The sequence below is a fragment of the Anarhichas minor genome, unplaced genomic scaffold (assembly GCF_050575085.1).
Source record: "Anarhichas minor isolate MPS153535 unplaced genomic scaffold, ASM5057508v1 ptg000043l, whole genome shotgun sequence".
Classification (NCBI taxonomy): domain Eukaryota; kingdom Metazoa; phylum Chordata; class Actinopteri; order Perciformes; family Anarhichadidae; genus Anarhichas; species Anarhichas minor.
Genome location: NW_027466489.1, coordinates 6,376,591 through 6,394,311, shown reverse-complemented (window position 1 = coordinate 6,394,311; position 17,721 = coordinate 6,376,591). Strand labels below are relative to the sequence as shown.

At 41.0% G+C, this 17,721-nt stretch overlaps 1 protein-coding gene across 1 annotated transcript in view; it reads left to right on the top strand.

Moving 5' to 3' along the window:
• Window positions 1-17,721, top strand: part of poc1a (POC1 centriolar protein A) — a 33,955-nt gene that overhangs the window by 14,898 nt on the left and 1,336 nt on the right. Inside the window, exon 10 of the mRNA XM_076110654.1 lies at window positions 9,016-9,294. Coding sequence (XP_075966769.1) covers window positions 9,016-9,294 — 279 coding nt within the window. The remainder of the gene's footprint in view (window positions 1-9,015; window positions 9,295-17,721) is intronic.

The window sequence follows — 17,721 nt, the reverse complement described above, 5'->3', positions numbered from 1 at the left end:
ATTTGACTTCACACACTAGTTAATTTTCTGCGAATACCAAATCAATATCTTTACTGCTATTCAAAAAATACTCTAATATTATTTATTCCCTGTTAGTTTAAACACACACACACACACACACACTTTAACCTCATTAACCTGAGTTTGTTCCTGGCAATAACATTACTTTCATCCTCTTTTATGAGTTGTCATCTGCCAGTCGTTACAGTTAAAGTAATGGTAGTAGCTGCACCTGGAAGTGCCAGCTTCCTAGATTTTCCTTTTCATGTATTATTTATCCATTCATAATTTATTATTAATACAGGCCCTTTCATCTCTCATAAACTGCCTCAAGTCTCAGACACGTGTTGCCCGAGAGGAAGCAGAGAGGAGAAAAATGTCACCAGCTCCCCTAAATGTGTTCCTTTCCTTCCCCTAGAAAGAGTATTCAAAGGCTTACGAGTTTTAAAAAGAGGGTCTAAAACTCAGAGAGATACTCTAATTAAAGCTGAGCGAATAATCAAAATCAAACCATTGCCATGTAGTACAACGTAATTTTCAAACGCGAGACTTTGTTCTTATGAATGCTACGCAATTTAACCAACCAAAGGGTCAGAAACACCTGGGCCCTACGCTGCATGTGACGTATGCGAATGAGAGTAGATGAAGTAAACAATACAAACGCCACAACTTCAACTAAAGCTTTGATGCTATCTGCTGCCAATCGACAGAACCAAACACCAAAGAGCAGAAGGGAGTTTAGTCGGTTGTATTTATTTGGGTTTAGACAAGACGATGCTGGACAGAGTCAGATATGGTCACAAGGCATGGCTAAAGACCCGACTACCGGTGTGTCAAGTAGGCTGACTACCGCCCAGCAGAGATCATTGTTGTTTATGTTTAGAGGGGCGGAGGCATAATCAGGGGATCTTTTTTTGTATTTCTGCCCTTTAGTTTGTGTGATTTATTACTGTAACTGACTGGAAATCAGTAAGATTCTTCATTATTTAATTGCAGTACTTTATTGTTCTTTTTTCAGATTTTATAAAAAAAATCACAGTAATGTTCTCTAATGTCATTCAGCCCTGACTTTAATGAAGGTGAAGTGGATCTAATGTGATGTTGTAAATTAACTTGTTTTCAGAGAGGCTTAGTGTAATAAACAAGATGTTCTTTCTGAAAGTAGTCGTTGAACGCTAATGCAGCTCATACGTCCAAAAGCCAGACTGCAAACTAATTAAAGAGAAGCACAACACTCAGGATGAACCTTCATATATATATATATATATATATATATATATATATATATATATATATATATATATATATATATATATATATATATATATATATATATATGTGTGTGTGTGTGTGTGTGTGTGTGTGTGTGTGTGTAACATTCACAAACATTTTTTTAAATTGTGCTAAATGGTTACTATTTAGGTATTTCAGATTAAATTGTACTTGTACTTGAAAACTGATTAAAACTAAATTGATACAAGTTTTGTAGGACATAAGCTCAGTCAAGCACTAAGCACCTGTTGTGCACGTTATTATACACTTCGCTGCCCGGTAGCTAAAGCTAAAACAGTCATACAACAGTACAGCAATAAATCCTACCTTCATGAAGGTTATACGGTGCAGTTTTAGTTGAAACAGTTTTAGATGGGTGTTGAATCAACTGTGTGATCATTTTGGGGGATGTAGCATGTAGTGCTGCTGAATTGTATTGCATCATATAGAGAGGTGTTTCTTTTAATTAGCCTTCCCTTATCAAAATATATGACAAAATATTTAATCACATGTCAATATAAAACAATAGAATTGAAGCTCTCCAAACAAACAACAACAGCAATGAAACCTACATAAGGGTAGGATGTATTGCAGGACTGTTATATTAAACTGTATTAGCGCTAGCTAGGTGTCTAATAAATTCAAATTTCTCCCGAACAGCATTTAACAACTTCATCTTCCTCGAGGTTTTGACTGTTTCTAAAACTCATGGGATATGTTGTATTTGTATGCATGCTAAAAAAATACAAATAAATAAATAATATTATGATGTTAAACGCTCTTCAAAAAAGACAAATCAAAGAATCTCTGTGAGATAATTGTCGGCCGGTGCTCGTGGTGCAGAGACTGGCATGGAAGGCGGGCAGGACTACAGCCCTTTAGTCCGATGTGAATTGTCTAATGTGACCTAGGTGTTAAAACCTTCCCTCCTTGCTATGATGAACATCCAGTATTACACACAACCGCCTTTGGCTGTAATTCATTTCAGCAGGAAGAAATTGACTAATGAGACAGCGATGCCCTGTTTATTCGTTCAGAGGCAAAGGCCACCCATGGCTGCTGCCCTCTCAGAATCACATGGGACCCCGACAGGGATTTCATAAATGGCTAATTTGATATGCTGATCCTTTAATGCACTTGGATGCGAAGCTCCATGATAATTTCTCAGTGATGGGCACTGTACCAGTAACATGTAGGCCTATTTGTTAAACACACTAAGCCATCTTTTAAAATTAGGCCTCTCCAGCTAAACATTGAGAGTGTGTGTGGTTCAGTCAGGCTGTCTCCGTGCTCAACACAGCTGAGCAAATCTGTGTGTGTGTGTGTGTGTGTGTGTGTGTGTGTGTGTCTGTGTGTGTGTGCCAACCATTGCTGACAGGCAGATCAGCGCTCTCTGATCACATCCGCCCTAATCCCCTCCATCCATCCCCACCTCAACCCCTTCCCCCCTTCCTGTCTCTAGCTTCACATCTGGGTCTCTCTCCCACTCACGTGTGCAGACAGACGAGCTGCACACTCACAGCAGGCTTCCCTCCACAGTGCCACACACATACACACACATCACTGCACAACTCGGCTCGGCTTTTGTGATGTGGATTGGAGAGCGGGGGGGGGGGTTCTGAGACTGCAGGAGCTGTATGAACTTCTATCTCTTTCACCATTATTTTGTTTCCATTCACAGTCGCTAACAGGCAGCTGTAACTGTGCTACAGCAGACCAAACTTTACTGACACTCTCCTTAATTAAAGACTCAACAAGCAGTGACACAATATGTGAGGATGTAAAGATCTCAGAGCATTGCGCTGAAGACTGCAGTTTCTCATACGGTTTGTGGTTGTGTGTGCTCGTTTTTAAGGTGCTGGTACGGAGAGGCAGGTGGTATTCTTCTGACAGCAGGAATGCATTGAATGCATTTGACAGCATGGAATAGAGGCAAAGGCAGGGGGTGTGACAAGGGAGCATTGGAAGACAAGATAGCAATTGAGTTAAAGAGAGCTAATGGTCTAGTGAAGTGAGAGAACATCCGGGAAAGGGAGAGGGAAAGGTAGCAAGTGGGTGAGCACGTGAGCCAGCCAGCCATCATGAGCGCAGAGGAGACAAAAAGAAAAGATCGTGATGGGAAAGCGGAAGCATGAGAATAATGAAAATGTAACAGCCATTAACACCTGTTGATCCTTGTTACACTTAAGACAGAGAGAAGGTTTGAAAGAGATGGGGATCAGAAGAGATGTGATTAGAGGCAGAGAAAAGAGTAGCAGGAAGGGATGGAAGTGGGGCAAACGGTCAGACAGAAATGGAAAAGTGAGAACTATAAGTATCATTAATGAAAGAGTTTGGTGAGAAACGCCCTCCCTCGTCCATTCTGCAAGCTGTAGCAAAGCATAAGTCAGCTCTGATTCACAGCGCATCTTCATTCATCAAAAAGCGTCACTCGCAGTTTGTCACGAAATGTTTGCTCCACTGTAATTAACTGAGATGTCAGCAGTTGATGAAAACATTTGTCTACATCTTATGGTTATATTATTATGACGCATCCACACTCCAGCTTTACCTAGAGAGAGATATTGTGTATTTAATATTTTACTTTGTAATTGGTATGATTAATTGTCTTCTTCCTGTAGATAAGTGCATGCATCATTACATTTAAATGTCTCGAGTGATGCTACAATGGAGTTTAGTAGGGGAGAGGCCCTTTGTGTCGGCTCACCCTTTTCAGTGGAGTCACTGTGTTCCTTTGAAAAATGTTGATGCGTCAGTCTGAAGTGCTGACTCAGGTATAGCCCTACAGTTTATGAGGAGAACATACAGATGGACAATTCCAAGAAAATATTTACTTGTGATTTTACAGACTGAATATTTTCTATACATTAAATTACAGGCCTGTATTTGCGGTTATAAAGAGATATGATTGTGCCAAGCATAATTAAAAACCACAAATAAAACTAGACATTTTGACAGTGTTTCTTGTACTTGGTGCACATCCCACACCCTGATCTCCCTGTTCGGATAGAGTTACATTATTGGCATTTTATTTTTAAAAAGCCTTGTATTGAGCACCCTGTTAATATCCAATTATCTTCTGAAGCTTTTCTTAATGTACAGTGAGAGTTTGGGGCTTTTATTTTGAAGAAAAACAAGCCTCATCCTGAGCTTTAAGATACAATTACTCTATGGGGCTTTTACTTTGAGGGGGGGGTGGGTCCTGATTGGAGTATAAGGCTAAAGGAGCTCATGCTGATAGGAAGGGGTGTGTCCATTCATTCAATGTTGTAAAGTCTGATTTAACATAGATAGATAGCCAATAAATGGAAGTTAAAACTGGTGTAATGGGCCCTTTTCACAGCAGCCATTGTGACATGTCATTGCAGGGTAAAACAGGTGTGACTGTTAACATTAATTATGGCCCTGTTGTCTTTACGTGGGCCAGGGCATTGTGCATGCTGGCTCACTGTGACACACTCAATATAATGGGACCGTGATTCATTTTATCAATGATATCTGTGTTTACCCTGCTATGACATGTCAAAATAAGCTATTGTGAAAATAACCTATACAATGCATCACTGAAGGGACTGTCTATACCCGTTCTGTCTGAATTTCAAAGCGTCGAGCAGCTAAGGAGAAAAGAAAAATAGACTTGATTCGTAAATTAACGCTCCGTGAGACTCAAACCTGTGCAACTGAGGAACACGTCCGATTTAAAAGTTAAAGAATAACAATAATGTATGAAAGATGTGATGGTAAGGTTTGAATGGACTTTCTCCGCTGTCAGTATAAATAAAGCCTGAAAAGTGCGAGTGTGTCCTGAGTGCTTGTGTGTGTGTGTGTGTGTGTCAGACTGCTCTAATTAGCTCATCTCAATCAGCTGCGTCTCATCCAGCAGCAATCAAAGGTTGCTGTGGTGACTGTAGCTGCTAAGTGCCTCCTCGCTCAGACAGTGAATCCCAGAGATTGAGTTGAGGTGCACCTCTCAAACGCCTACTTCCTCCAGCCGTGACAGTGTGTGGAGGCTATTGTTTTCACCCTGTGTGTGCGTGTCATCATGGCAAAATGTGGTCCTGGAGACACCTACTGTAGCAGAATCGACCTCAGAAGCGGTTTTCAGTACTTTGCCAGGTGTTCATACTTCCTTCTGTTGAAGACAGATTTTGTCACCATGTTAGTGTCACAACAAGCAAAATGTCTTTCACGCACAAGGAACCAGACAAAAACCAAGAACTACTTGTGTTATTTACCAACTCGCATAAGAAACATGAATTAGCTATAGCTGAGTAAATTTACCTCCAACAGTCGTCATATATTATATCATAGCTGCCGGTGAAATCAACAGTTGCCAGTTTACACTTTGACTTGATTCAGCTTAAGACGCTTTGGATTATGTAAGTTATAATCAAAATTTACAAATTTACAGTAATACAACATCACAGTTTGGTGTAAGTCCTCCATTTTGTACGAATGTTAAAACCACCCTATTAAAGACATTCCAGTTTCTCAATTAACACTCCTCACTAGACCTTTGTAACTGCAGCCATTTAGAGTTTTCAAAGCACAGGTGTAACTACTAACCTTAATGATGGCTCTGTTAGATGTGCCAGCATGCATAGTACCAGAACTCTGGCACCGGTGTGAGTACATGAAATGTAGCCATCATTATTAGTTGTGCTTTGTTTCACCTCTCTTCACTTTTCTGCTGTATTCTAAAAAATAATCTCAGCTGGGGAACACACACTCTGTGTGTGTGTGTGTGTGTGTGTGTGTGTGTGCTTGCATGTAGAGTGATGAATGGTTTTGTATGCAGCTTGCGGAGTGTATCGATGGCTCGCTGTGTCGGACCAAGAGTTTAATTTGGGCCTCAGGAAATTTTCCACTGTTGGTTTTTCCACTCCAGGTGATTCATTAGGAGGGTGGTTACTGTGTGTGCTGTGTTTGTACGCATGCGTGTGTGTGTGTGTGTGTGTGTGTACACTTGAGCATATCAGGGGTTTCCCTGGATCCACGTAAGGATACGGCGGTACAGGACGTGTTGAGTTTGCAGAACAATATATTGTTTTCGTATAAACAACGCTACGCACGCAACGTTTTTCAGGAGAAAATGCTACATTTGTTATTTGAAAAAGTTTTGGTTTAAATACATTTTTTTAAATGTTTTTGTTTTTAAAAAAGACACCTTTCCTTATTTTCAGCAGCAGCTTTTCAACACAATGTTTCAACTCAATATTTGTCTTTTCAGGCCGTCATCAGAAACACTAAGCAGGCGAAACCCTGTGTATGTGAGAGTGTGTGTGTTGGACAACAGGTGCAAGTCTGTACTGTACGCACATGTCTACATCCATTTTGCCTCTGCTTTTCTCTATGAGCATGTGTGTTTATGTGAGGACCAGTGCTTGGTGTGTGTTTAATTAAGCAGCTGTTTTAATACAAAGCTGTAAGTCGTATTCTCAACAAAAGTTAATCCAGTCTTGGTGGAGCTTGTAGGCTCAGCAGAACTGCTCTATTGTCTCTCTCTCTCTCTCTGTCTCTGTCTCTGTCTCTCTATGTCCATCTCTCTCTCTGTCTCTCTCTGTCTCTCTCTGTCCGTTTCTCTCTCTGTCCTCTCTCTGTCCGTCTCTGTCTCTGTCTCATCCCTTGTCTTTGTACAGCCTCCAACAGAAGATCAGAGCAGGGAATTATATGGCAGAGGGATAAAGCACCATAGTAAAAGACAAAATAAGGAAATCTACTGATACTGTGTTTTATTTATTCATTATGTTTTAGAGCTTCTGTAAAATGACTGACGATGATATAGTTCACACTTAAATATAAATCAATTATCAATAGCATTGTGCATTAAATGTATTCATTTAGCCTCTTGAAAATTATTTATTTCCTTTGAAAACAAAATGTTTCAGATAGAAAGATACCAAATAACTGCACCGTCCAGCATAGCAGTCCTCGCTACACCAGTGACCAGTCTGCTCTATTGTCCCTGATGTGTGTGAGGAAAGTGTGGCGCGTACTTTTTAACTTTGTGATGTCCTTAAAAACATTGTCTAATTGTATCAGCATATTAGTGATTTAACGTCCTGACCCTCTTCATTGGTCTGACCTGAAGTTATTACTGTGTACTGGCAGTGAAGGAACATCCATCAACTCTACCGCTCTATTCAGGATTTCTAATTAATCCACTTCTCTGCAAAGTTTTTGTTTGTAGATTACTTTGTTCACTTAATCCAAATAAATATGTTTGTAAATCATTTCAGCATGAACACTACTTGACAAAAACATGCTGAGTGATAGGACACATTTTTTCTATTATATAAATAACCTGTCTGTTGCTGACCCTTGGCATGCACCATGTAATGTACCGAGATCACATTGAGTAATGAACCAACTGAAAGTTGCTGAAGGGCATCGAGTTCCTCTTCTGACATTTCCTTCCTCGGCAATTGCAATTGATTCTGGCTGTGATCTCATTTTCAAGTCGTACACTTTCTTGCAGAGCTAGCGTTCCCTCAACCGACCTCCTATTTTATTCTCTGTCACTTTTAGGCATTATCTAAAGGCTTTGTGTCATTTCTTAATCATGTTAACACGGCAGGAATTTTATTGTGGTGTGTTTTAGCCCTGACTGTGGCAAACGTGTAGAGTCGTGGCCAGGGTCATTGGAACACACACACACACACACACACACACACACACACACACACACACACACTACTTCACAACCAGACAGAGGTCTGTGGAGACGGACAGAAATATGAAGAAACCTATAGATGTGTGTGCACAGTCTTTAGTCACAGAGACAAAATGATGGAGAGATTGATCACTGACCTTCATGTGTTTATGTCTCATTGAATTAATCATGATGCAGACAGACTGACTGACAATTGTGTGTGTGTGTGTGTGTGTGTGTGTGTGTGTGTGTGTGTGTGTGTGTGTGTGTGTGTGTGTGTGTGTGTGTGTGTGGCCCTTCTGAAGTCTGTGTGAAAGGCTCCTTTACGGAAACAAGATAGATTCAAGCAAAGCCAGTGTTGTTTTCTAATGTCAGGGTGCATTCTTACGTTCTTACTGTGCTGTTACATTATAAACTCTTAGTTCAAAATCAATTAAAGAAACTTTTATTCAGTTTCACATGTTTCTGTTTTAATTATATCTGATCAAATGTATGTGATCTGGCATTGGCCCTTTTTCCCCAAATCATTTCTTCAATGTGTGATGTCATGTTTGTGATTGTTGATCATTTTACATCTGTGTTTATTGGCATTTTTTTATTGACGATACAAAACTGACTTCTTATCTTGCCAGAAGTTGCACATCTGACAGGGTGGGTGAAACTTTGAAACGGTGCTTTTGATTCACCCCTGAACATAAACGATCAATGAAAGAAAGTCAATCTTCAAGTCAAGTACATTTTATTCATGTAGCCCAACATCACAAACCACATATTTGCCTCATATACTTTACACACACAAACATTGCAATAACAGATGTGTGTATAAATCATAATGTAAAAAAAAAAATAATAAATATGGAAAATCAGGATAATATTAGAGATGGATTGTGAACATACATGTCTCAGGAGATCTAATTGTACTACTATTGTCGCTGCATGCTACTAATAATACTGTTATTGATATGACTGTTTTTTTCCGTAGTTCTAGCCTTGTGCAATGTGCACTACAGAGAGTAGTGCACATTGCAGTATCTCTGCACTACGCAGTACTCTATGTGAAGCACATCACCCTCCTTCCTCTCTGTTTTCAGGCTCCCGAACCATCAGAACATTTTAATGGACAGGACTCCCACACTGCTGCCCACACTCAGAGCGCCAGTCGCAGTGGCAGCCACAGCCGAGCGACTCATTCCCACACCTACAGACACCTCAGCAGCAGTTCCTCCTCCACCCACCAGCCACAGACCCGCGGTTTACCACAGCGGTCCCCCCAGGTTCAAGCACAGGCCCAGGCCTCAGACGGAGGGGTCCCCCCTGGTTTAGCCAGCACCCTGGAACACATCATGGGTCAACTGGATGTTCTCACTCAGGTAAGCAGAAGATGTGTTGATCTCTCCAACAGCAAGCATTGTGCTGAGGCTGTGCCACCCACTCACACTGCTCAGAACAAAAGCTTACTTTCCTTTCAACCTGCAGCCCAGAGATGGATTCAGCAACACAGACACACAAATATCTTTTCAAAAAATAAAAAGAACAGCTTCTTCCCTGCTGCTTGGTACTGCATTGGACTGGCACATTGAATGTGTCTGTGATAGAGTGTATTCCTACACTAAACATTCATATTTACATTTCAGTATTTCATCAGCAACCATCCTCTACAGAAGGTGGAAAACGCTGACACTGTCCACGACTAAGTCACCTGGAAAAAAAGCTGTTTTGCTATTTTGATGTTGATGCTGAACGCACCACAAATACGTTTCCATTCCCCTCTGCGATCTGGAGGAAAAACTGGAGGAAGACAATAATTTGTCTTTAAGTAGAAACCCTTTTTTGTCTGTTTGTTTCCCAAATAATTTGTGTTGTTAAAGTAAGTTAAGTATGAGACATTTGTACCTTGATGCTAGCCGAGATATTTGACTTTACCAGTTTGCTTGGTCTAAAAAAACTGTTCCGACAAAGCCCGACTAAACCAGAGCCTGCGGGACTAAAAATAGACCCTCGAACAAAAACAGAAACCATCAGCAATCGGTTAAGATCCCGAGGTCTGCTTCGTATCAATTTATGTCATTTTAATATGTTGTGTGCGATTGTTTAGCTTCATAGATCAGTGACGGACACTGAGACTCCTCACTTGTGGAGTAACTGTTGTAGAATACATCAAAACATTCGACGCTCAAGGGAAAGTCGACATAAAGTAATCCCTTTCACCGTCCTGTCCCGTATGAAATGAAATCACTGCAGCTGTTGCATTTGCAACTTGTATTAATCTTTCTTGTAAACATTGGGTGCAATGGACAGCAATACATCTTTTTGTTAACACGACCTGAGGCTGCAGCCAGTTGCACTCTGCACCGGACCACCCCTCATTGCAAGCAGTTCCTATCACCTATCTAATTTATTTTATATCTACATTGCTGTTCATTGTTCAGATACTGGAAGAGACCACTGTCTGCCGCTGATTAGAAGGCATGATTCCTGTGAATTGTGAAATGTGCAGCTGTGGAGGTCAGATGCTGGAAAGAATCTCCCATTTGTTTTAAGCTCGGGGCATTCCCAGTACGATCGCATTCAACTTCTATTTCTTATGTCGATCCAAATGTGTGTTTGATTGAAATCGTTTATCTACATTATATCATTATCCTGTAATTGCTGCACATTTTCTTCAAAGTATTTAGTTTGAGCTTGTTGATCTCCAGATGACTGATCGAGCACCAAAAACTGACTTGGGCCTCATCTCAGTGCAACTTCTAAGACCCTTAAAAAACAAAAACTCATGCTCATACCAACAACTCATGACATATTGATTTAAGGGTGTGTGCATGTTGTGCTTTCCAGTATTTTCCATAAATATGAGACATAATGTGCAATTTCTTCCTTCAAAGTCTGAGCTCACATTGAGGTGAATGAGGAGAGGGAGCATGGAGGTTCTGTTTGTGTGTTTGTGTGTTTCCGTCATGTGTTCAGGGTTTTAGCTGGAGGTCGTGAACGTGCCCTGAGGGGGAAATGCATCATTGATATATGAGTGCTGGCAGCACTCTGCCTCACTCACTGATATTAAGTGTAAGTGCTCAATGGCCACACTGAGACGCAGAAACACTTCTTGTTTGTGTGTGTGTGTGTCTGGCTTTTCTTCTGTCTTTCTTTCTTCTTTCAAGTTGCAGTCCAGCATGTGGGAGTATTTACTATTGGCCCAGAGCAGCCAGGCAGCTAGCTAACCTCCTCCCAGGGGGGGGGGGCAACCTCTTCCTTTCAAGCCCACTGTACCCCGACCCTGATACCAGATGAATCGTCTGCATCTGGTTTTATCCTTCTGCTCTTTTAATGTTTCATTCTTCTGCTCTAGATTAGGACAAGAGATTGAGATAACTGGTAAATCATGTACGTGGTTTCTGTAGAGTTTTCTTCATATTATACACATTTCTGACCATCTTAAGGCTGTCAGTCAAAAACAACATTGTTCTTTTCTTGTGGCTTTGCAGTGACTTCAGTAGTGTCAATCCAGTAAAGGATACAGTACATTTTTACACCTTATACGGCGTGTAACTTGTGTTTTAATGTCCTGTTTTTACTGTGCTGTTGCACCAAAGGGACTTGTGTTAACAGCTGATTTAGAAACTAGTAACATCATTTTTTCGCAACTTTGATTTGGTGTGGAACAGGATAATTTCAAAGCCTGCATACAGTTCAGTAACAATGCAGCAAGTAGCACAGCTGGTACCCATACAGATGTTACCACTGGAGGCACCTTAACTGCTGTTTTATTCACAGCTTGATGAAGAGAGTTTAAAATACAAAGAGTTCTACAACCCATGAGTGCGACCCCTGAGGCCTTCAGTTCCCTAAAATACAGACGTTGCAAACAAGGCATGTTAAAGTCAGCCCACTTTAAGTATCTCCTAGACAGGTTCAATCCAGCTATGTTGCATTTTACCTTCAGAGCGCACTCGTACAAAGCGACATTATTCATTTCTGCATTATATTCCGTCTTCTTTTATACGTCTTTTCCCCAGTATCATCTCTTACTAGTACAGCTCTTTGTAACTCTAATAGTTGAGGAGACTGAGAGGGAAGATGATGAATTATTCACCGTTAGACTGGAGCTTCCAAAGCCACAGTTTGCTGTGTTAGCTGCTTTTCACTTGTCTGCCCCCCCCCCCCCCCCCCCCCATCTCCCTTTCTTTTCCCCTCTCCCTCTGTTTGATAATTCATTGCTCTCACATGTCCTCTCACACTAAGCCTGCCATACCCACACTTAACCCCTTCTTTCACACACCCTCCCCCCCTCTTAATTATGAAGAATCTCCTATGAATCATTTCTCTCTCTCAATTTCATTTACCAAGTCGTGTTTATCAGGCGCCGTCTTCTCCCCAATACACCACGAGACAGAAGGTGAGAAGATTTAGTGAACTTTCTCCGTGATGTGGCTCAACGGGAACACACTGTAGGTTTTTCATCAACACTTGCTCCTTTGAAAAAAACATTTTCCTTCTCTGTAATTCCCCCAAACTACCAGAGTAGCCAGCCACAATGTGTGCGTCAGAATAGATATACATAGATGTGGACCAGTCCACTGATTTGGTATTTCTGTTGAAGCAGCCTTAAGCAGAGCTGCAAGGAACATGAGCAGAAAGAGAAAGAAACATGTTCCTGTTCCTCAGAAAAGAATCAAACCGTTTCTGTTTGAGATTCTGAGGAAACGCAGTCCGTCTCTGGTTTGTCTGTTTTCAGTGGTGTTCTGGGAGAATGAAACGCGGCAAAGAACAATTGCTGCCAACATAGTTAATTTACTTTTTTATTTGAACTGTAGAAAAATCAAAGTCACAAGATAAGTCACAACTCTGAGAAATACGGGCGCTTACGTGGCACTTTTATCATACGTACCATTTAAAAATCATTACATCCCCCGCATGACTAAGATCAGTAGGGAAAAGGCTTCTTGTCTGTACAATGCAAACATGTTGGTATTAATATACTACATAATTACTTGCCAAAAATGCCCGACTCACTAAATCGCACTCACTGCCATTGACTACAGCACATTGCTCTGAGGCAGGTATGTGGTGCGATGTTGAGGGGGAACGAGAAGAAAAAGAAAAGAAAATAATACTTTTTACTCTGAAATGTTGCCATTGTGTCTCGTAAAAACATATAAAATCCTTTATTGCATTTTCAGGGGAGGTTAAGTATAAATGTAGTAAAAAGTTCAACCAGCAAGTTAGCCTGTTAGCATGCTATGGCAGCATTAAGCTTAAAGAGCCAACTGTAACACGAGGCTGAAGCTTGTAGCTGATGACTGTTTGGCAATTATATTTGAACCTGGTTATGGATGCTAACACCACAGCAGTGCTTCTTCTACACACACTTTATTGGTCAGTCACTCATTCACTCCATCAGTGTGAATGAGTCTGATGATTTCAGGCTGTACGTACTGTACGTATGTCCCACTCTCGTGAACGCAAGGTGTCAGGAAAGTTTGGAGGGATTTTTTTTCAAATTAGACACAAACAACCCTGGCTGGATGGACGGACGGATGTACTTTATCGATCCCAAATTGGGAAATCACTGAAAGGATGAACTGATTAGAATCTGGCGGTCAAAGTTCACTGATTCACTTCCTCGATGCGTTTGTCGTTGCTGTGCAACACGTTTGTTACTCTCTCCGCAAAAGCTTGATCCCTCTGTATGATTTTATGTTTTTCTGTATTTGTGTTTGAAACCGATATTTTTAGGTCGTTGACCCCGTTTGATGCGCAAGTTATGTTTATTACGTGTGTGGTTAAGTGAAGAGAGAGAGAGAGAGAGAGAGAGAGTGATGGTGGATGTGCTCAGAACAGACAGCAGTTGAAGCAGAAGAGAAATTAGCAGGAAAGTGAATGCAGAGTCTAGGTTTCAGTTCGTCTCTGAATAAATGCTGCACCTCACCTCAGCCCAGCAGGAAAGCTGTCAACTTTGAGGATGTGGCCATGTTCATAATTGTCATGGGATGTAACTCAGGTCTGGTCGGTTTCACAGAACACTTTAGATCAGTAACCCAAAACCAAAACAATGTTGAAAATAGCACGATTATACTGTTGAATATAGTATCTGTCTCAAACGTATCTTAACCATGTCATATGAAATGCTTCTTCAGAACAAATATTACTGGGACTGCTACAGACAAGTGAAAGTGAACATTCAATATCCAGGATTCACATTATAGACACAATGTAGCACATTGACAATACGTTGATTATGAAGTCCAGTGAGAATAGTCTGAGTGCACACTAACTTCCACACCAAGCGCTCGAGCTATAAAGACTTCAAATTACACCTTGAGGTGGACGGACAAGTGTTTACCAACTTTATAATTTAATAATTTAATGTCAGTCATGTCCAGTCATATACCAGGTAACCTAGTCTTGTTTCAGTAGTTGGTTTTTACCAGTTCCATGATTTTATGCGATCACTGAAACCAGTTGTTTTTGTCTCTTCTTTTGTATTCTTGTAACTCACTTTAGCAGGGGCATATTTGATCATCTGTTACCTATATTTATAGAAAAGAAGAGACTTTTCCACCTTTCAGCGGCACCAGTTTGCCTTCTCTTTGACTCACAGACTGTTGTGGGGTGGGTCATACCAAAGCTATGAGACTCTGTAACAGAGGCCAGCAGCGCTCAGGGCGATGGAGAGTATAATGTGTTCTGGAGAGAAAAGAAAAACAGCTCGCTCTATTTTAAGGAGCATAAAGATTTGGTTTCCACTCCAGATGAAAACTATATGCCCATATAATGTTGCCACTGCCTGGGGACACGTGCAGAATCACACACACACACACACACACACACACATAGCTGGCCTGGGTAGCCATATCAGGTTGGTAAGATAAACAGGGTGGTATTGATCTAGAAAACGGAGACAGGCAGAGAGAAGATGGGAAAGAGGAAATACAAGCCCTTTCTCTCCCATGATGCATGGAATAGCAGGAGACGTTATCTAGTTTGACGACCCAAAAGAAAACACCACTTTGCCCGGCATTAGGTGTGTGCTGAGTGTGAGATTATCTCAGGGATTTAATAATCCCTGTCAATTCTTTCATCATTACGCGTTTGATTGTTCATGCCTGGTCACGTGTGTTTGCCTGCGTGACCCTGTGGGGTCAACGCAGGACTTCAATAGCCAATTACCAAACGCAGCTGTATTGCCGGGACACGCTGCACGCGGTGTCTTGGGTTTTGAAAATGGCCGCGTTTACATGCGAGCTAACAGTTGGGGAGAATATTGAGAAGAAAATAGAAGTTCTTCAGTGTTTAAATGGTTAAAAAGCAGAACGTCTTGGTTCTGTTACAGAAATAAGATGTTTATTTAATAGTTCTCTTATTTTAGCGGCCTAATGTGAACACCATCTCCCATAAGCCCCTAGACCTGTGTAACCGCTCGACTAAAGATGCGAGGAGCGGCGATTTGCTCGGGCATGTCTGTAATAGCAGCAGGACGGAGAAGACAGCGGAGATAACAGCTAAAGAAAAATGGCTTTGGTGAATTTAACGGATATGGATGAAACGAGTTACAATGACGTAATGTTAAGTTTCATTGGAGCTGTTGGAGCGAATCGTTGTTTAACTTTGATAAAATCACAAACAGCGAGTGCTAAGTGGAGGCAGTATGTCTGAGAATATGGAAAGTAAATCTGAACAAGAACGCGCTTCATTTCTTTCAGAAAGACAGATGAAGGAAATGAAAACAAAGCGATTGTGTTGAGTTACAGACGCTAGTGGAAAAGAGCTTTTCTGTTTAACGTCTTAATCGATAAGTGGAGCCGACATGATGCGTCTATCAATCATCACCCTATTAGTGAAAAGAGAAACGGTGTTGACGACTTTGGTCCACCAATCAAATCACAAACTGATATATGATTATGCTGCTTCTGGGGGTTATGATGTTAATTTGGTTAAAATAATGAACCGCACTAAAACATTTACATGACAGTGTGGATTTGTAATCTGAGTATCAAACGTATGTTCGGTCCTCTTCCCTAAACCCGTCTCTCTTTTGTCCTTACTTGCATTTATTCGATTGTTTCTTCTTCTCAGTCTTTGCTAACTGGAATGAGAGGAATTTAAGTCGTCGATAAGTTAGCCGTTCGGCCGTATGCACGGACAAAATAATGCTTCTCTTACGGCATGACGACATATGCTTTGGTTTTCATCAGATCTTAAGAGACTCTTATTTTGTGTTCATTGATACTTTGGCTTGATTTGTGGTGCGAGGATAACACTGGAAAAAGAATCAACTAATCAAGTAGTCCTTAGAAATCCAATGACAATCTTTAGTCGATGAGACACTGCTACCAGAATAGCCCTGATTGTATGAAGTGACCTTAAAATGATCGTGAAGGAGAGACGGTCCTGGAACAGAAAGGAAACAAGAGATCAGGAGACATAGTCCCATGATGATCATATTATTTAGACCCTGCATTTGATATCATAGTTTTGAGTCACTTCCTGTATAGTTTTAATGAGCTAACCCAGCATCAGGTCATTTCTAAATGAAACAAACCTAAATAGATTATTTTTTGGTCCGTCTCTCTATTCAATGCTGTTTTTATGTTGATAAATGACTCATCTCTGCGCTGCTTTCGAGCAATTTCAAAATGAAACTCGCTGGCACAAGGAGGGACATAAAGTTACAGGTCGAGACATGTTGACATATCTTTCTGGAGAGCCTCGTCTGTTGAGGGGGAGACATGTCTGCTGTTTGATTGTTCCTGCTTTTAACCAAGCACTACTATCCAAAACTGCTGACTAGCTGGGATCATGTTTGTCACCGGGCGACATTAGTTCAGTAAGCAATGATGTCAGAGATTTAGAGGGAACTCTAAAGCCAAGAAGGTATCAATCAACACTTTAGACCCATGTCCCTAACTGTGTGTCATGTTGGCTATATAGTTATTATTTCAGGTTATCTGAACACGACATCAGTGGACAGAAGCAGTAATTTAAAGGTTAATTGAACAAACAGCGTAAAGTCTTAACGCAACTAGCTCACCCTGAAGTTGAGTGAACTCACAAAGACTTCTCAGCTTCTACATTTTACAGCGTAGGGAACTTACTGGGTTTATAGCCTTCAAACATATTAGAAATATGTTTTCATCCAAGGCTCTTAAGCTAACACGTTCTCTAACTACAGCCACTATAACGAGTTAAGAAGTGCAGTACTTTGCTCAATTCTCCTTATCGTGTCAGAACTCTGACGAAAAAACAGTATTTTGTCTTGAATCCTCTACTTCTTTGTATTTGTTTCAGATGATAAAAGGCTGACTACGTTACTGCCTTGATGTTCGATACAATAAAAAGACAGCTCAGTAATCGCTTCATTCAGATGGTGAAATTACACCTGGGTGCTCCTCTGGTAAACAGGCTCAGATGACACAAGTGCACAACAAATGCTGTCACTGTTGGAGGATGCCGAGAGGAAAAGTATGTCGCACTGTGATCTCACTACCCACACATGCCCGTCCTGTTTCGGATAGCGACCTTCTTGTATTCTCTGTGTGCGTAAGGCTGTTTATGCAACTGTGTGAGAGGGAGAACAAGAGCGAGTGCGTGCCAGACACAGAAACTCTGGTGTTTTCGGCTCAGGCAGCAGACCTCTCTGCGATAATCAGCTGGATTGTCTTGCATGCGCAACATCTGTCTCGAGCACACACACACACACACACACACACAACTGCCTCTTTCACACACACAAACGCAGCCATTATATAGTCATTACTGTCAAGCTGATGCTATACAGCCCTCTCTAACATGCTCTTTCTCTC